We start from the raw sequence: 20,999 nt of genomic DNA on the forward strand, positions 1-20,999 counted from the left end.
CAGCCTCTTTTTAAAAAAAACATTTTATTGTTTTAACTGGGGAAAAGGACACATTAACGACATTCACAGTAATTGTTATAATTTCAGGACCTACATACAGCACCACCTCATTGTTCACAGTGTAAAATATTATAACACAACGATACATAAACTTGTATTCAAATGCCGATCTTAAACTGTATGATGCATCTGTACCCAGGATATGCAGATCATTTGAGAATCCAAACGACAATAAAAGGGAGAAAGGAAAAAGAAAAAAACAAACAAAAAAAATCAACACAACAATATACCCCCCCATCCTAACCCAAACTAGTCTTCTGTGTGACGAACGTGATCATAGTGTACGGCTATGTAGAGGGGCCAGGAGCAGAACCAAATGAGACGGGCTGGATAGATACGCAGACTCATTGTGTGAAAAAACGGTCTTGCCAATGCACTGCAGTCCAAGTGGGATGCTGGCAGTAGGGGGTCGAGAACTGTATTGGAAGACCTGTCCCATTCACATAGTGTGTTTAACCCTCGTCCTTCTGGGACCTAAAGGATTCCAGAAAGGCATCCCACACAATTGCTATGGGCTGCTTGCTGAGCCCTCTGTATTCTTCCCCAAGCAAGATCTGCCCTTCAGCTGTGCCCTGATGTACAGCTTCCTTGCCCTAGCTAGTCGATTAGGGGGCCGGGGAGATTTTGACCAGCCATTTAATGAAATTATTGTGATGCATGGATTTGCTCTCAATGGTCATTAAATACATTCATTAAGGCAGCATTAGACTCTTACCTCTTTCACGGCTTCTTTGAGCTGCTGCACAGTTTCATCCCTCCTCCTTGATTCCTCAATCAGAGCCTGCTCTGAGCTCTCTTCCTGTGCTGCCTGCTCCTTTAGAGTCTAGTACAAATGGGCAGTGAGAAAGGGTTAAATCAAAAGACATGTTCTCTCATGACAGCTACCACTGGGCCCAGAACCCAATCATACAGGACCACTACAGTCAAACTGCGCTTAAAACAATATTAAAATCTTTGCTCACTTGAGCACAAAGCCTGCAGCTCTTCCAGCCACTTACAGTCCGCCATCTAAACAAATCTCCGGTCTCCAACCCCATAGAACATTGCCTGCATGTGCTCTAGCCATTCTGGGACCAAGCTCCCATTCAATATAGTAGCCTCTTACCTTCAATTGAAAATTGAGTTGGTCAATCTTTCTCTTTTGACTGTTCACCATCTAAAGAGTAAAGAAAGTTTGAGAAACAATGTATACAAATGTTAATTACTTAAACTGGGAACGCAGCAAGCATGTAACAGTTTAGGAATGTGTGAAGCAAAGCTCTTGGAGTGATGATTACTAGGTCAGACTGAAGATTGCACAACTTGGTGAGGCAGACAGGTTTTCCCTCTCTATGGCAAAGCATAAATGGATTTTCAACTCTCCTCAGAGGAACATGAAATGAAACAGATCTCAGGTGCATGGAATAAAACACTACTGTTGTAAAATCTGGCAGGAGACAGAGTTCCCAAGTAGGAGCCAAATGTTTCAACTAGAGGCAAGAATGTCCCTTTCAAAAGAATGACTAATTTGAGCGCTTCCAATATGGACATGCATACAAATAATGAATGCAAGCCCTGATAAAACTGGTAAAACTTTAATTACAAAGCTTAACGTCGCAGTAGGGGTTATTGCAACCTTGTGGTGCATCATACATAAAAATAAACGTAGATAGTGAAACCTCAGCATTCCTGTCTTCATTATAATCTGTTGAGCAAGATGAACAAGTTACTTACCTTCGGTAACGCTTTTTCTGGTAGATACAGTATCTGCCTGTGGATTCCTCACCTTGTGAATATCTCCCTCGCGTCAGCAACATCCGGAAATTCTTTTTGTAGCTTTGCGCCGACGTGAACGACATCATAGAGGCACGGCATCGCGCGCGCGACTCCGCTGACGTCACCGACACCATAATAGGCCCACGCCTGCGTGGTGACATCAGTTCCGCCCTTTTTTCCGTGCCTTCGAGGCACACGGACGGACCAATGACAGTAGATATATACACAGTATACACAGTACATAAATGTCAAGATAACACACACAGTGTGAAGCAAATGCAGGAAAGCAATTGAAACAAAACATTTCCGTGACAAAATATATATACATTACAATACAGCAACTCAGGTATAGAAGAGTGGACAACGGGGAGGCGGGTGAGTCAATGAGGAATCCACAGGCAGATACTGTATCTACCAGAAAAAGCGTTACTGAAGGTAAGTAACTTGTTCTTCTGATAGATACATCTGCCAGTGGATTCTTCACCTTGTGAATAGATTCCCACAGCAGTCCCCACTCCCGGAGGAGGGTGTCCATGTGAGAAGTTGTTATAAATAGAGGGGTCCCGGACTGGGAGAAGGAAGAAACATAGAAAAATAGAACCAATAATACAACACGAATGAAAAACAAACAAATCCAAAGTACGATGTTTTGGAACAATTTTGCCCACATGTACAAAAGGGGATTGGGCAAGGGATAGGGCTGTGAGGGGATTTTGTGAGGAATGTTAGGAAAACAATCTTCATTTAAAGTGACAAACAAATTCAATTCTCTTTGTTCATAGGTACAATTACTTAAAAATGGTCCTCTAGTTCCGGGCCACAAAAAACTGCACAAATCAACACAGTTGTTATAGACCAGGCTTCTGATACAGCTGTATCGATCTTGCTAGTGGTAGAAGCTGGTATGAAAGGGGTAGATAGTCTACGTTTCGACCCTGGTTCTTGTTGGGGTAGTTTCCCTTACAGCGCGGGTCTTCGTCAGGACAAAAGGGGGATTCGGAGTGGGCAGACCTCCTGGGGGTAATAAAAACAGATTAATTGGAGGGTCTAGTAAAGAGATCCCTGACAAACCATAGCGGAGTCAAACACCCACTTCGGCAGAGTTTAAAAGACACACACACATGGCAGAGGACTTAAGAAAAGGACATGATTCACCTCAGATGTAAGCGAAATTTGCGAAACTAGTGGGATGTGAGGATTAAAATAAAATAAACACATTCAATTGTATGCGGACAGCTCCGGCTCGAAAATGGATCAAAAATAGGATATTTAATCACCTTACACTCTAGACAGTGCGTCAGGCTACGTAGTCCTATTCACTCGAGCGCGAGGGATTCCAAGGGCCCAGAGGAGGAAGAGATTAGTACATAGCCCTTCAATTAAACCCAAAGACCCCCGCTAGGCCCAAGGGCGCCCGTGATTTACCTTAAAATATGAAAAAAGGTTTTACGGATTCCTCATATAATCAGGGTTCGCCCGTGTCATTACTAAAAGAAAAAGAATCGGAGGAATACTTTCAAAGAAAATACAGGTTAATTTTAAACCAGCACATTCTATTGCTACGTGTGAATGTGGGCTCACCTGTCCAAACAATGGAGTGACAGGAACACGGGAAGAAAACAAAGGGAAGAAACCACGTTGTTCTAACGGCGGGCAGCAATGCACACGTCTCGGCTCAGGTATCAAAGACCTATGGAATAAAACGAAGCTCTATCAAGAAAAATGGTCCGCTGTTCAGAACACGGGTCCAATTGCCACAAAGAAGCATTGGTGTGCTTAGTGTGGTTCAAAGCTCACCTGCCAAATTGAATTGATGACAGGGAAAACCTCGTTCGTGAAGCTGGAAGCAGCAAAAGGTAGCAACTCGCCTCGCGACTCACGCTAGTAGGAAACAGATTGTCGGGGGCGTGGCCAATGTGTGATAGAAAGCAAAGAAAGACTTTGCTGGTATCTACGTTGCTAGGAAACCAGTAAAACAAGCCCAAGCAAAGAAAGACTGAGCATACTTCTAGGGAAGTAATCCCTGCATCCATCGGCTAAGTTTTGATGTAACCTTAGTGCACAGTGATATAAAATAATAAATAATTAATAAATAAATAATAATACAAGCCACAGCTAGCCGTCTAATTTGATATAGAGTACAATGTTGTGTTACATCACCACTGAATCGAATGTGAATAGATCTAAGGCAAGGCACATCCTAGTTGTTTTTATGGAAACACCCGTAGGGAGTGTTTAATGTCTAATGCAACTGTTCCGATCATGTAAGGCCGAACCCACTGGTCAATAAAAAAGTTGCACTTATTTACATGAAAGGTCTACTCCAGCAGAGTTTAAACCAATGTGACAGAGATTGCACAGTGCACCAACCACACAGGGAAGTGAAACTGCGCTTCCATACATTTAAATAAATTACATTATATTTGTATGTTTCTCAGTTGGAAAATACATTAATTTGTTTTGCGGACAATTCAAAATCATAGGTGTCCACCTGCCGTGCAAGGTAGTGTAAACACTGGACCCAGCACTTAGAAATTTTTTTTATGTACAAATAAGTTTCCTTATTTTGCGCGTACCTTCCAAACACGGTAATATAGGCGCATGACCCAATAGATGGACACACGTATAGCAGTAAAGTGGCAGATGCCATAGGTGAGGGTACAGGAAAAAAGAATTTGAGAGGTATTAAACTACAAGTTTGCTAGTTGTGCAAAACTACTCTCAGATTCATCAAGGCCATTTTGTATAGAGTCAAAGAATGGTATCCATTTCAATTCCCTGATGTTTAGGATGGGAGCTATGTTGCCGCCTCTGGGGCCAAGTGTCACGTGTTCCAGCGCAACCCATTTTAGGCTTTCAGGTGGATGGTTTTCCTTCACACAGTGGTCAACCACTGGTGCTCAGGTCACTTTGCACCTAATACGGCTACAGTGCTGCAGAAACCGCATTTTTGCTCGCTGTTGCGTTTGGCCAACGTAGATTAAATCGCATAGACAAATTATGCAATATACCACGTCTGTGGTATTACAATTAGTGTGCGATTTTAATTTGATCCGGTGATGTTTGTAATGGAATTCTTTTGTTTGAATGGCGTGTGGGCAGGCTTCACAATTGCCACATTTATAGTGACCCAGGATGGGTGGAAGATTCCAAAGTGCGGTTACGGTGGATGTAGGTGGTGTCTCCTGGTATAGGATGTTCACTATTCTAGTGAGCACCTTGCACCAGTCCAAACAACCCTTATGGTGATGGTTGTAAAGTCAACCTTATATCCTAGTGGTAGCATGGACAAAAGCAGTCTTAGGCTAAACTTAGGCTAAACTCAAGAGGGCATGTGAAGCCAGCTGTTTTACCATATGCAATCCCTTTAATACCAAATGAAAGGACAGCACACGTTATATATTCAAAATATATATGTATTTATTTCTAAAACAATCCTCTGTACTCTTTATGACGACAGAAGCACAAGCACATAACAAGTAACTTAATATAACATACAAAAGTTGCACATATATGGATGGGCCCTGGTGGCCCGCTAAACCATATACTAAAATAGTGGTATAAGAACCACGTCACGAATAATGGTAAGGCCTAGGGCCTTGGGAATCGCTGGGGCTACACTGGACTAACAGTTGTTAGGGAGCAGGAGGCCCACGGGATGCGTGTGGAGTGTCTAATTGCGCACGTGTGCACACATAGAAGTCAATGGGAGCGTTAGAAAGTTAAAGAATTATGAGTTTTCTGACTAGACTAGAAGATAACCACTTGAAACTAGGACATTAGGAGAGTTAATCTTTACAGGAGCACTGCAGTACTCGCGTTACCTCACCCACAGGAAGCGGGTGCATAGGTGTCAAAGTGTGTCGGGTTTCGTCGTGGAGTTCTATGGAGCCTTGGAGATAAGATGCTGCAGGCGACCAGGAGAGAAGAGTCCGGTTGGATCCAAAGGAGGATTTAGAGTACCTGAAAGATGAGGGGACATAGTCTGGGTCACTAGCCAGTGACCAGGAAGGAACCAGGCGATGTCGGGAAGCAATCAGGTGATGTCGTGAAGCTTGTCTCTGCAGCCACGTGGACCAGGAGGTGTTGACGACGACCAGGAGCTGGATACGGACTGTCCCACGAAGGTTCTCGCTGTTGGCGATGTCGGATCTCGATTCGGAGTCAACAGGCCTTGGCAAATGCAACCCACGCAGGAATCGAAGATGGCTTCTTACTCAGGCCAGCAAGGACTGAGGGGCTTCTCCTTCGCAGGGAAGCAAGGGCCAGTCTGGAGCAACCAGACCAGCAGTTTAGATTTTGGGTTTCGTCGTCACAGAGGCCACTAGCCAACGGGCAAGTGACCGGACAGACAAGTCGAGCAGGAAAATGCAAAAGGGCCCCACGCAGCACTCGGTGAGTGTGGAGAGGTGATCTTCGGTGAAGTTGGTGCTCGGGGCTGGGGCTTCTCAATCCCCAATGCACAACTTCGAGGGTGCCTCAGAAGTTGCACGGAAAGCAATTTGCTGGCTTTCCAAGATGGCCGGTCCCACGTCTCTCGTCGCCTCCACGGGTCTCAGCTTTGCTGTGGATCGGGCTGTTGGATGTCTGGAAGCCCGGGTCTTGTCAGGCTCTGTGTTCAAGCTCCGGCAGGAGCAACGACAAAGCAAACCGTTGAGCGCTTGATGGTGTCTGCTTGCACAAGGTGGTCACCCCTTGACCACAAGGGAGATTCTTTAGTCTTCTACGTAGAGTAGGATGTCGAAGGTCCAGAGTTTCGTATCAGAGTTTCAGTCAGGATATATCTAAAGTCTGAGGACACAGCTCCTACCTATATACCAAATCTAGGGGCTGGATGGGACCCAGGAAGGGGGTGGTTACACTCCTTCCCATTTGTCCAGTTTCGCGCCAGAGCTGGGGCTGGAGTGCCCCAGCACCGGTTTAAACTGGACTATGCATGGGACACCTTGTGTGCCCCAGGCAGTGTCTCATTTCATTCAGCCCTCCCTGCCCCAATACACTATAGCCTGTCTGAGGTGGTGCTAGCACCTCCCTGTGACAGGAAACCTATTGTCCAAGCCTCCCTCGCTGGAAGGACTCCCATCAGCAGGAGGTCAGACTTGTGTATGTGGCAGCAGCATCCATTTTGCTGAGGCTCTGGTTAACTTTAACCGGGATTAATGGAAGTAACATGTCTTCTCCCTCTAGAAGGGTGGAATGCTACCCCCGTCGCCAGGACTGGCGAGGGGGTAGTATTCCAAAGCGTATGACACCTTACACGACATATTTTGATAAAGCCAAACCAAAGTTAGCATCTGACCGCGAGGTACATAATGCACTTAAGAGTATATAGTATGGCAATATCCTAGAACAGCTATAAGGACATGGTTCCAAAAGCTGCAGACAGGCTCAGCTCATGCTAGAGCACCATCTCACATAAAACCAAGCACTCTGCCTTCAGGATTGTTAAGGCCTGCCATAGGAGTGACTTATAGGTGTATATGTGTTCAGATATAAGGTTAGACATAGGAATACTATATCTAAGCAAGGGGTGATTACACGACCTTGCCCCAGCTGAATGATCAGCCAGTTGCGTCAGTTTGGATGACCAGCCAGGGGTGGCAAAGGATATGCTGCAGCCCCTGGTAGGCCTTGGGTGCACCTATGCCCTGGGTACCTATAGTACACTGTACAGGGACTCATAAGAGTGACCCAAATCCCAATTGGTGATGTACCTAAAGTACATGGTGTAAAATTTAGAGAGAGAACAGCAGGGCTGTGGGTCTGATTAGCAGACCCACAGCCACAATAATTCGAAAACCAGTGAAGTAAAAATCAAAAAATGGGGTGACCATAGGAAAGAAGACCCTACTCTCCTACAGTCCACTCTTCTATACCAGAAAATCTTGAAGGGCAGAGCGCGCAAAATGACCATCCATCCTCACCGCACTATCTAAGCTGTAATGCTTTGCAAAAGTGTGGAGGGAGGCCCATGTCGCTGCTCTACAAATGTCCTCTACAGGTACACCTCTAGACAAAGCAGACGTTGATGACTTTGTTCTAGTAGAGTGAGCTCTTATACCCTCTGGAGGGTCCTTACCCGCCAAGGAGTAGCAGATCTTGATGCATAGAATAATCCATCTTGAAAGAGTGCACTTGTGCACCGCTCTTCCTTTCTTGCTGCCAGCAAATCCCACAAAGAGCTGGTCATCCACACGATAGTCTTTAGTCCTATCGAGATAAAAGCTCACCGCCCTCTTAGGGTCCAGACGGTGTAGTCTCTCGTCCTCCTTGGAATGGTGAGGGGGAGGATAAAAGGTAGGAAGGGTAATAGACTGTCCCAGATGGAAGGGATTTACCACCTTAGGCAGAAAAGCAGCCCTGGTCCGAAGAACCATTCGTTCATCATGAATGGTCAAGAATGGGGGCTTTGAACTAAGAGCTTGAAGCTCACTTACCCTCCTTGCCGAGGTAATTGCTACCAGGAAGACCGTCTTAAATGACAAAAGTCTCATGGGACACTTGTGCAAGGGTTCAAAGGGAGAACCCATCAAGTAGGTTAAGACAAGATTTAAGTCCCACTGAGGCACAATAAAGGGAGTAGGAGGGAATTTATTAGTGAGACCCTTAAGAAATCCTAAAACCACAGGAGATTTGAACAATGACGGCTGATCCGGCGAACAGAGAAATGCAGACAAAGCCGAAAGATAACCCTTAACTGTGGCAACAGCAAACCCTTGCTGCGCCAAAGAAAGAGCAAACTGCAGAATATCAGACAAACGAGCCTTCAAAGGGTCAACGGATTTCTCTCCACACCAGAAGACAAATTTAGACTGTCTGTACGAATAGATTGATTTAGTGGAGTCACGCCTGGCCGAAAGAATGACATCCACCACATCGCGTGGGGAGAGAAAAGGAATTCAGGTTGCCCCGTTCAATCTCCAGGCATGAAGGTGTAAGGTCTGGAGGTGGGGGTGTAGAACCTGCCCCTCCATCTGAGAGAGGAGATCTGCCCTGAAAGGGAGACGGAGTGTCGGGCACGAGGAGAGGTGGAGAAGATCTGTGTACCACACCCTTCTTGGCCAATCCGGGGCGATCAATATAACTTGGGCCCGGTCTTGGCGAATCTTCCTCAGAACCCGAGGAATCAAGGGTATGGGGGGGGGGGGGGCGCTTAAAGGAGCCGTGAGTCCCAACTCATCTGAAACGCGTCCCTCAAGGCTCCCCGCATCGGATACTGGAGGCTGCAGAATGACAGGCAGTGAGAATTCACGCGAGTGGAGAACAGGTCCACCTGAGGAGTCCCCCAGGTCCGAAAGACGTGACGAACCACCTCTGGATGAAGCCTCCACTCGTGGTCAGCCGAGAACTGCCGACTGAGACTGTCTGCACGCACGTTCAGAACCCAGGCCAGATGATTTGCCATCAGACAAATCTGATGGTCATGAACCCAGGACCAGAGGACGCAGAGCCTCTCTGCAGAGACACTGCGACCCTACTCCTCCCTGCTTGTTGACATACCACATCGCGGTGGTGTTGTCCGTCAGGACTTGAACCGACCGCGAAGGGAAGGGACGAAGGCCTTGAGTGCCAAGCGTATCGCCCGCAGTTCCAGAAGGTTGATGTGAAGCAACCTTTCCTCTGGAGACCAAAGACCCTTGACCTCCAGATCCCCCAGATGAGCACCCCACCCTAGAGTGGATGCATCCGTTATCACTGTGGCCACCGATGGAGGCAGTTGAAAACGCTTTCCATGAGACAGGTTGCCTTCCACTCCCCACCAAGTCAAATCTGCTGCAGCTTCTCTTGAGATCCTCACAGACTCCCTGAGATCTCCGTTGTGCTGATACCACTGCCTGCGGAGGCACCACTGGAGCGCCCTCATGTGCCAGCGTGCATGGTTGACCAACAGAATGCAGGAAGCCATCAGACAGAGCAGGCGAAGGACCTTCAGAACTGGAACAACCGCTCCATTGTGAAATAAAGGAATCAACTCCTTTATGTCGCAAATCCTTTGAGGTGGAGGGAATGTACGACACACAGTTGTGTCCAGTACCGCACCTATGAACAGGTTGCGCTGGGAGGGCACCAGGTGAGATTTGGGTACATTTATCGAAAAACCCAACCTGTGTAACAACCGAGTTGTTTCTTGCAAATGATGGAGCACTATCTCTGGGGATTCGGCTTTGATCAGCCAATCGTCCAGATACGGGAATACCGGTATCCCTGATCTTCTGAGATGTGCCGCCACCAGAGCCATCACCTTGGTGAAAACTCGAGGCGCAGTAGTAAGACCTAACGGTAGGACCACAAACTGGTAGTGCTGCGAACCCACCATAAAACAGAGATACTTCCTGTGCGACTGCAGGATAGGGATGTGAAAATATACATCCTGCAAGTCTATTGACACAATCCAGTCTTCTTCCATCAGCGCCTGAAGAACCTGTGCAAGAGTGAGCATCTTGATCTTCTCCTGTTTCAGGTAAAGGTTCAAGATCCTGAGATCCAGGATTGGACGAAGTCTGCCATCCTTTTTGGGTATCAGGAAATACCGGGAGTAGCATCCCTAACCCCTTTCCTGCTCTGGAACCAACTATATCGCACCCTTTCTTAACAGTGTCTGGACTTCCTCCTTCAGGAGTAACAGGTGTTCCTCTGTGCAAAAACCTCGGCAAGGAGGGTAATTTGGAAGGAATTCCCGAAAGGGAAGAGCATAACCATTTTCTACGAGATTGAGAACCCAAAGATCTGATGTAACCGATGTAACAGATTCCCAATCCCGTAGAAAATACCCCCTACAGGACACGCATGATCCTGAATAGCGGATCTAGGGCTGCTTTTCTCTGACTGGGGGGTTGGAAGAGGTGGAGGAGGAGGAGGTCTGACGTCCTTGAGGACGAGCTCTTTGCTTACCCCAGTAAGACCTGTACAGGAGGTACTGCTGCTGCTGACCTTGCCGGTAGGGACGAAAGGAAGAACGTCCAAAACCTCTATACCTTTTGGTAGATGAACCCCTGGTCTGCAGCCCCAAAGATTTGGCAGTAGCCCTACTGTCCTTAAATCTCTCTACGGCTGCGTCAGCTTTTTTTCCAAAAAGTCCAACACCATCAAAAGGCAGATCCAATAATGCGGCCTGAACGTCCACCGAAAAGTCCGATGACTTCAGCCAGCAGATCTCCTAGAGGCAACAGCAGTTCCCATGATACGAGCAACCGAATCCGCAGTGTCCAGCCTACTCTGGATCACCTGGTGTGCAGCCGCCTGTGCGTCAGTCAACACTTCCTCAAAATCCTTTCTGTTGTCAACAGGAATTTTAGGAGCCAACAGACGCAGCGAATCCATAAGGGCATGAATGTATCTCCCCATAAGGCAAGTGGCATTAGTTGACTTTAAAGCCATACTTGCTGAAGAAAAGGACTTCTTAGCAGTCTGGTCCTGTTTCTTGGCATCCTTATCCCCAGGCACTTGAGGAAATGCGCCCACAGTCTTTTTAGAACAAGCTGCCTGAATAACAAGACTTTCTGGCGAAGGATGAGACGTTAAAAATTCAGGGTCCCCAGGTGCAACTCTATACCTCCTTGCAACACTTTTAGACACTGCAGGAGCTGTTAGAGGCTTGCTCCAAACCTCCAAAATAGGCTCAGTTAAAGCCTCATTAAAAGGGAGCAAAGGCTCAATCACAGAACTTGGGGAATGGAGAACCTCAGTCAGAAGATTATATTTAAATTCGACCGTAGGCAAGGTTGAATTCAAAAGTTCTGCAGCCTTCCTCATGACCATGTGGTATGGCTTAACATCCTTTGAAGGAGCATCAGATACAGATGGCAGCTCCCATTCAGGAGAAAGCTCCCGACCACTAGCCTCCGCTAGATCTTCAAAACAATCATCTTGAAGCTCACCTTCCTCCATCTCAGCCTCAGTCTCCCTATACCTTTGTTCTTCCAAGAGGCGCTGAGCATCCCTCCTAGATCTCTCCTTCAACAGCCGCACCGTTGGATCCGTGAACGACTCTGACGGAGCCAGGATCGACGTCTGGATCGACTCTGAAGGCCCAGGGCGCTGTTCATGAGGTCGACTCGGAGCAGGCGACGTCGGTGTCGACGACCTCGGCGGAGCCGAGAACTGCCAAGGCGGTGTCGGAGCCGGCATGAAAGGCATAAAGGGAGCTGGAGCATAGGAGTGGGGAACTCTTAAATTAAAAGCCAGAGGACCCATAGGACCCGAAGGTGCACCAGAGGGTTACCATTGTCTGGAAAAGACACCATACATAGCATTAAAAAAAGCCGAAGAGTCTTGACATGGGGCCGGGAAAGGAGGGTGAGAACCCTCAGACTGACCCTTTATAGGCTCCGGATTCGCCTCTTCTTCCACAGGTACTGAACCCTCATCCAAAGGGACCTCTTCATCCTCTAAAGCCGGGGACGGCACCGGAGATGGATTCGGAACCGAAGTCGTTGAACGAGCTCACGATTCCAAAGGCGAAGCCTCACCTTCTGGATCCAAGATTTCCGGCGATGGGGGACACAAAATCCTTCCCATGCTTCTTCTTAGGCGACTTCGGTCTCGAGTCCGAATCCTTACCGGAGTGATGTCGAGACCCATGCCTTCGTTTCTTATGTTTTTTCTTCGACTTCGAAGCATGATCAGATGAAGACCTCCAAGGCGACGCCGTACGGGATCTTGACCGCGGCCTCGCCCTCTTCGAACGTGATCTCGAAGTCTTCTTTTCCTTACTTCCTCTCAACTTAGCCATCAGAAGCTTGGTCTCCCTCTCACGAAGCGCCTTCGGGTTCATTTTTCTACACGAAGAGCAGCCGTCGACATCATGGTCCGAACTCAGGCACCAGATACAATCCTCGTGCGGGTCCGTGATCGACATCATCTTGCCGCACTCTCCACAAGGCTTGAACCCGGTCTTCTTAGTCGACATCGCTGGAGACACAAAGAAGCAAGAAAATCGAGAAAATAGTAACAAAGTTACCAAACAGCTACAGAGATTCCCCGAAACCGTTAGCGTCGACGACGCGGAAAAAAGGGAACTGATGTCATCAGGCCGGCGTGGGCCTATTATGGTGTAGGTGAAGTCAGCGGAGTCGCGCGCGATGCTGTGCCTCTATGACGTCGTCCACGTCGGCGCAAAGCTACAAAAAGAATTTCCGAATGTTGCTGACGCAAGGGGGATATTCACAAGGTGAGGAATCCACTGGCAGATGTATCTATCAGAATGTCAAAATTCTTCAACAAGAGAAGGTTTAGCCACAAGTTCTTCCGACTCCAAGTTTCAGCTGCAAATCATGAGCATGACATCCTGAATATGGTATGAGTCCTTCGTGCTGCATCTTTAGTGCAAACAGAAATGTCACCATCCGAACTGCAATATTATGTGGCAGGTGCTGGTGATGAAATGCCACGGCAGGGGCCAGGGTAAGCAGGGCCATATGGGGGTGGGCGGGGTTGTGGGGCACTATCAATAAACAAAAAACGCAAAAGGAAAAGGGGCAAAATGTGGAGCATATGGGGGGAGGGGAGCGGCATTATATGTGACTAGAGTGCATCAGTTTGGCCTGAAGTGAAATGGCTGAAAATACCTACATTTCTGCACATACAGTAAGAGTGTAAGCAGCAGAAAAGATTATACCTTATCGTCATTGAGTGGAAACAAAATTGCACGGCCCTGGTAACATGGCTTAAAGTAGCTGGACAGAAAACCTAAATTTTCTAATTGATACATCTTCCAGCACTTTACTCACCTTATGAATAGGCCTCCAGGCACTAGATTGATTAGGAAAACTTTCTCCAAGTAAAAACTTTCAAGCCCCATCAGCAGGTGCAATGTATCTTTAGCTGTGACTCCACTTGCTGGGTGTGATGACATCTGAATAGATTAGGTGCCAACTGATGTGCTGGCTTCAGATTTTTCCCCACACCTCACTAACACTCCCAAAGCCCTGTGTGTGTTAAATAATGAAATTCCTTAACATTTTTACAACAATTAGGTCAAATATCACCTCCAAAGATTTCAGGGTTTAAAACGTCACAGGTGTCCTTGTCGGATTACATCTGCATGTGGTGGTTGGGTTTGGAGCATTACATTGGAGCCTGCAAGAGTGATAGCAATTCGTGCAGGGTTCTGATTAGTACAACTAGGTTTACTACATTGTATGCACTATGCGAGACAGACCCTACAAAAAGATGATGGCACCTGATGCACTATGCCTGTACAGATGTGCAACAATGGGATAATTCGATCATATCATGTGCCAGTGCCCTGCGATACAAACATACTGGCAACAAATACTACATATCACGCACAATGGTGACTCCAATATACGAATCACCACAACAAACACTACTTAACATCATAGGCGAGTAAACTACCACGACACATCAAAAGACCTGGATCGCACTCGGACTTGTGTTGGCAAAACTTAATACTGCCCACAAATGGTGAGTGGGAGAAATCTCAACGTTGAATAGAACAGAAACATGGAATGGGGTATGCTTAATGAGGGGAGGGGTGGGGGGTCAGGAGACTGGGCCGACAACAAAAAAAACATCTATGAGGACAGAGGATGCGGTAGCAAATAGTGGAAAATAAGGGCAGAATGGGGGAAAAGTAGTGGAGATTAAAAGAATCAGAAGATACGCCCTAACGTGCCTGAAACTCACCTGACCAATCTTCCAAATCGAGAAAACAGACAGAGGAGGGGGGTGACCATATCTGTGGGATGCAGAACGACTGTACACGTCATACTTGGGCAGCTGACCAAATGTGTAACACGGTTGTATAGCATTTTAGGACCCTAGTGTAATTTTCCCCGATTCATGCCCTTATATAGGTATAAATCACCTTGTCCTTATATAGGCATAGACATCATAACCATATTTAGACATAGCATATGCAGTCCAAATACAGGCATGGCTACTTCTACTAGTTCCGAAAAGCTACAACGATTTCTTGGAAAACAATGCTTCAGCAGTCAGGTACTTCCCCTTGCTTGAATATTGATTTATCCAAGAACTCATGGAGTTTTCAAAGAACTTCGACTCTTTGATGACGTTATTGAACAAGTTACTTACCTTCGGTAACGATATATCTGTAAGAAACAGTAGTTAGTATTAGATTCCTTACCTTAGAATATCCCCAGGCGTCAGTCTGGATCCGGAAACTTTTGCGTATCAGTACCCCTGCGCGTCGGTAGGCGTCGTCTGCAGGCGTCCCCTGCGGCTCCGCGTCGTCGGCGTCGTGCGCCGTGATGACGTCGCTGGAGTATATAGACGCCGCCTCCGCGCGCTAACGTCAGTTCTTTGCACACAGCTTTTCCGCGCCAGAACAGGCAGAGCCATGTGAGAACTAACACTGGTGCCATTTGAAACTAGGGCCCTGAAAGGGATGACCTTAACCCTAGGTATCAGTTCGCAGAACGGGGAGGACGGGTGGGGCGGTAAGGAATCTAATACTAACTACTGTTTCTTACAGATATATCGTTACCGAAGGTAAGTAACTTGTTCATCTGAAAGAAACAGGTTAGTATTAGATTCCTTACCTTAGAATAGATACCCCAGCAATACCAACCCCGGTGGTGGGTCTGCGAACCAATACAAACCTACACCAGAAAGTCCTGGAGGACCGAACGGCCAAAGAAGCCATCCCTCCGGACTTGACTGTCCAGGCAGTAGTGCCTCGCAAAGGTGTGCAGCGAGGCCCACGTAGCCGCCTGGCAAATGTCCTGCAAAGGGACTCCCCGGCCCAGGGCAGTAGTAGCCGCCGTGGCCCGAGTGGAATGGGCCCTCAGCCCAACAGGAGGCTCCTTCCGAGCCAAAGAGTAGCATGCTTTGATGCACAGGACGACCCACCGAGAGATGGTCCGTTTCTGTACCGCCCTTCCCTTCTTCTCACCCACGTAGCCGACAAACAGTTGGTCATCCACCCGGAACTGGCGTGTGCGATCCATGTAAAATGAAAGCGCACGTTTTGGGTCCAGACGATGGAGCCGCTCTTCATCCTTTGAAGGATGCGGAGGCGGGAAGAAGGAGGGTAAGGTGATGGACTGCCCGATGTGAAAAGCAGAAACTACTTTGGGCAGGAAAGAAGGCCTAGTCCTAAGAACCACCTTGTCAGGATGGACGGACAAGAAAGGAGGTTTAACAGAAAGAGCCTGGAGCTCACTCACTCTCCTGGCAGAGGTGATGGCAACCAGGAAGGCCGTCTTTAAAGTGAGAAGACGGAGAGGACAGGAATGAAGCGGCTCAAAGGGAGCGCACATCAAGAATGTCAGAACGAGGTTCAAGTCCCACTGAGGCATCACGAACGGAACAGGAGGATACATGTGCGTGATGCCTTTCAAGAATCTCAGTACAATAGGGGACTTGAATAAGGATGGCTGATCAGGTAGCCTTAAGAAGGCGGAAAGGGCAGAAAGGTAGCCCTTGATAGTGCCCAGAGCAGAGCCCTGCTGGGCAAGAGAAAGAAGGAAGAGGAGAACCTCGGAAAGAGGGGCAGAAAGGGGATCCACAGCCTTTGCTGTGCACCATGCCACAAATCTTTTCCACCGGCAGGCGTATACCGACTTTGTGGAGGGACGCCTGGCTGCCAGAATCACATCACAGACTTCAGGAGGCAAGTCGAATGGCCTCAACTGTCGCCGCTCAATCTCGCATGGAGGTGGAGGCTGGACAGGTTCGGGTGGAGGTCCTCCTGAAGGGGCAGGCGGATCGAGGGACCGACTGACATGTTGAGTAGCTCGGGATACCAGTATCTTCGAGCCCAGTCCGGAGCCACAAGGATAACTTGGGCCCGGTCGCGCCTGATCTTCAGCACTCTGGGCAGAAGTGGTATAGGCGGAAAGGCGTACAACAGACCGCAGCTCCACTCGCGCCGAAAGGCGTCGCCGAGCGAGTGCCGTCTTGGAAACTCCAACGCGCAGAACTGATGGCATTGCGCGTTCTCTTCTGTGGCGAATAGATCTAACCAAGGCTCTCCCCATTGCTGAAAGAGGCCGTTCGCCACGTCCGAGTTCAGACGCCATTCGTGATCCACCGAGCACCGACGGCTGAGTTCGTCCGCCCTGGCGTTCAGAGAACCTGCCAGGTGTTGAACCGTCAGAGTCACGCCCTGACGTTCCAGCCATTGCCAGAGGCGCAGAGCCTCCTGGCAAAGGGTCCACGACCCCACACCGCCCTGTTTGTTGCAGTACCACATGGCGGTGGTGTTGTCCGTGAACACCTGCACTACACTAATGCCTTCAGTGCTAGGCGAATCGCCCGCAGCTCCAACATGTTGATATGGAGCCGGGACTCCGCTGGAGACCAGATGCCTCTGATCTCCGCCTCTCCCAAGTGGCCACCCCAGCCCTGGAGGGACGCGTCCGTCACAACCACGTGCTCCGGTTGGGGAAGGGAGAGGGATCTGCCTCTGACCCAATCGCGGTCCGTAAGCCACCACTGCAACTGTCTCGCAGTGCCCTCCGAGATCAGGACATGGTCGGACAGGTTGCCCTGATGCTGGGCCCACTGAAACTTCAGGTCCCACTGCAGAGCCCGCATCCGCCACCTGGCGTGATGCACCAGAAGGATGCAGGAGGCCATCAGCCCCAGAAGCCGCAGCGTCAACCTGACCGAAATCCGGGACAACGGCTGAAAGATGGGAATCAGAGCCTGAATATCCCGGACCCGCCGTTCCGGAGGATAAACCCGAAACTGCGCCGAGTCGAGAACCGCTCCGATGAAAAGGAGCTTTTGAGAGGGACACAGGTGTGATTTCGGCACATTGATGGAAAACCCCAGCTCGTGCAGGAGGTCTGCCGTCATCTGAAGGTGGTGGACGACTGTTTGGGGCGAGCCCGCCTTCAACAACCAGTCGTCGAGGTAGGGGAAGACTGAAACCCCTAACCGGCGCAGATGAGCTGCGACCACCGCCATCACTTTCGTGAACACCCGTGGGGCGCTGGTAAGGCCGAATGGGAGCACGATAAACTGAAAGTGCTCGTGGCCTACCGTGAACCGCAGGTAACGCCGGTGGGCCGGCAGGACGGGGATGTGAAAATACGCATCCTGCAAGTCCAACGCTACCATCCAGTCTTGTGGGTCTACAGCAGCCAAGACCTGAGCCAAAGTCAACATCTTGAACTTCTCCTTCCGGAGGAAGCCGTTGACGTCCCGTAGGTCCAAGATAGGACGAAGGCCCCCTTTGTCCTTCTTGGGCACCAGAAAGTAGTGGGAGTAGCAACCACACCCTACTTCTGGCCCAGGAACGCGCTCGATGGCCCCCTTGGCCAAGAGGGCCATAACTTCCTCCTGCAGAAGTGTCAAGTGGTCCCCCGACACACGGTGGTTCTGCGGTGGCATGGCTGGAGGAGTGGACTCGAAGGGGAGGGAGTAGCCCCTTCGGACGAGCTGCAGCACCCACCTGTCCGATGTAATCGTGCGCCAGTGGGAGTGGTGATGACGAACCCTGCCACCCACTGGCGTCACATGGGCCCGAAAGCTCGGACTAGGAAGATTTGGAGGCTGCAGCGGGGGGAGGTGTGGACTGACCTCGCCGCTGCCCTCTACCGCCACCACGGCGGAAACCACGGCCGCCACCGCGCTGGGGAGCGTTCTGCGGCGCGTGGCTGGCAGCACGCGTGGGACCGCCCCTTCCTTGGCCACGAAAGGGGCGAAACGAACCCTGCTGCTGGCGCTGGGTCGAAAGACCCAAGGACTTGGTCGTGACCCTGGAGTCCTTGAAGCGCTCAAGCGCGTTGTCCGCCTTGTCACCGAACAGGCGACTGCCATCGAAAGGCATGTCCATGAGGGCAGTCTGGACATCCGGCGAGAAGTTGGCGGATCTCAGCCAAGCATGGCGACGAATCGCCACCGTCGTGGACATAGCCCGTCCCAGCGAGTCGGTCGTATCAAGACCACACCTAATCGAATACCTCGCCGCGTCCCGGCCTTCAACCAAGGCCTGGTTGAGCTTGTCCCGCACCTCCTGCGGGCACTGCGGCAGACACTCCGCGACCGTGTCCCACAGAGAGTGGGTGTAGCGGCCCAAGAGGCATGCGGTATTACAAGACCGCAGTCCAGCACTCAAAGACGAAAAGACCTTCTTGCCAAATTGGTCATATCGCTTCGATTCCCGATCGGGCGGAGCCGACGGGAATGCGGACTGGGAAGTGGAGGCCTGGATCACCAGACTCTCCGGGGAGGGATGGGTGGAAAGGAAGGAAGGGTCGTCCGAACACGGACGGTGACGCCTGGCAACGTTCCGGTCAACCGGTGCACCGGAAGCGGGCCTGGACCAGGTGCCCAAAAGGACATCCGTCAGGGCCTCATTAAATGGCAGCAGAGGCTCCTGTGGGCACGACTGCGGTTTAAATACTTCGGTGAGGATGTTAGGTTTCACCTTAGCGACGGGGAGCTCAAGGCGCAAAGCCTTGGCAGCCCTCATCAGGACCACCGAATAGGCAGCCCCCGCCTCCGACGCCACAGGGGAAGGCGAGACAAACCCAGGGTTGGGCGACTCGTCCAGACCACTGGCCTCACTTAAGTCACCTACCCAGTCCACGTCATACTGGCAGGCTCGTGACAAAGGGTCCTCAGACCCCTCCCAACCCTCTCCATATTCGTCCTCATCGCCATAGGACGAGTCGACGATGTAAACCGGCTCCTCGGAGCCAATGGGCCCCAACGGCGCCGGACTCGGCGTCGGACGACGCCGGTCCGACTCCGCGTCAGGAGTCAGAGAGGGATCGGGGGTGGCGCCGCGCGGTGCCGGCGACCCGACGCCGGCCGGAACCGACGGCGGAGTCACGGCGCCGCGCGGAGGCGGCACCACGGGTTGCCCCAATGGAATCGGCGCCGGGGAGGCCGGAGGACCAGCCGGCGACGACCCTGAAGGGCCCAGCGGCGCCGGAGCACTCGGCGGCGTCGGGGCAGGTGCACCCGAACCGCTCGGGCTCCCAGACGGGACCGACGGGCCCGCAGGCGCCGTAGGCCCCGCCGGAGGAGACATCGCCGGAGGAGACATCGCCCTCATAGCCATGAGGAACGCCTCAATCTCCTCGCGCGACGCGCCTTCCCCAGGGACCGACGGGTATGGGGCAGACGGCGTCGGCGACCCACGCGGGGCCGCGGGGGAGGGGCCACCCGAACCCCCGGCCGCATCACGCGGGCGTCGGGGGGAGTCGGGGGTACGATGATGACGCCCCGACCTCTTGTGACGCTTACCTGAGGAACCGGAGGAATGGTGGCGACTCCCGGAGCGCTCATGGCGGCTCCGCGATCGCTCCCTCGACCGCTCCCTCGACCTCCGACCGGACCGGGACCGCTCTCGACGCGGGGCCGACACTCGGAGTTCGAGCAGCTTGCGGGACCGCTCCCGTCTAGCTTTACCTGTCAAGGCCCGGCAGTCGACGCAAGACTCGACGTCGGGGTCCGCGCCCAGACACCGGAGGCAGAGTCGATGGTGGTCGGTGACCGACATCATTCGGTCGCACCCGTCGCAACTCTTAAACCCGGGCATCCTACCGGCTCCTTGAAGAAGAGTGAAAGTTAACAAAACTAGGTCAAAAGACCGGAGTACTGCTCTTCGGATCTGCGCTAACTGGCGCGGAAAAAAGAAGAACTGACGTCAGCGCGCAGAGGCGGCGTCTATATACTCCAGCGACGTCATCACGGCGCACGACGCCGACGACGCGGAGCCGCAGGGGACGCCTGCAGACGACGCCTACCGACGCGCAGGGGTACTGCTATGCAAAAGTTTCCGGATCCAGACTGACGCCTGGGGATATTCTAAGGTAAGGAATCTAATACTAACCTGTTTCTTTCAGATATGTCCAATATTTACGTCAAACTCGGCACCTTCAAGGTATAAATATGCCCACACTTGCCATAGCAAACACACGGTTGTTTGGAGCACTTCGACTATCTACTTGCCCAACGCAGCTCGCTACAGCAAGTGCCGAAGGAAGCCGACCCTCCAGCAGACGCACAGAGAGACGCTGTCTTTTCTCTTGCCGAGAAATCCAGTTCCAGTGTTTCCAAGCTCCACTTGCGGGGTGTTGGGAAATCGAGTCCGGAGACAGAGAGATACCAGACCTCTTTCATTCTAGCCAAGGTACGGAGCGGATTAGACCCTAACAAATCTTGGATAAATTCTTGGCAAAACAATACTAAACTTATGCTACACCACACTTACTTCTTCCCTCGTACTAGACTTAGGT

The 20,999-nt window shown here is 50.6% G+C and overlaps 1 protein-coding gene across 1 annotated transcript in view; it reads right to left on the reverse strand.

Annotated features, from left to right (window-relative positions):
- The window catches only part of CEP85 (centrosomal protein 85), a 416,919-nt gene that overhangs the window by 85,117 nt on the left and 310,803 nt on the right, over positions 1–20,999 (reverse strand). The window contains exons 11-12 of the mRNA XM_078682660.1: positions 1,166–1,216; positions 776–883 (exon numbers count right to left, since the gene is read on the reverse strand). Of these exons, the coding sequence (XP_078538786.1) occupies positions 776–883; positions 1,166–1,216 (159 nt within the window). The remainder of the gene's footprint in view (positions 1–775; positions 884–1,165; positions 1,217–20,999) is intronic.

The sequence above is a fragment of the Lissotriton helveticus genome, chromosome 3_1, assembly GCF_964261635.1.
Source record: "Lissotriton helveticus chromosome 3_1, aLisHel1.1, whole genome shotgun sequence".
Lineage (NCBI taxonomy): Eukaryota > Metazoa > Chordata > Amphibia > Caudata > Salamandridae > Lissotriton > Lissotriton helveticus.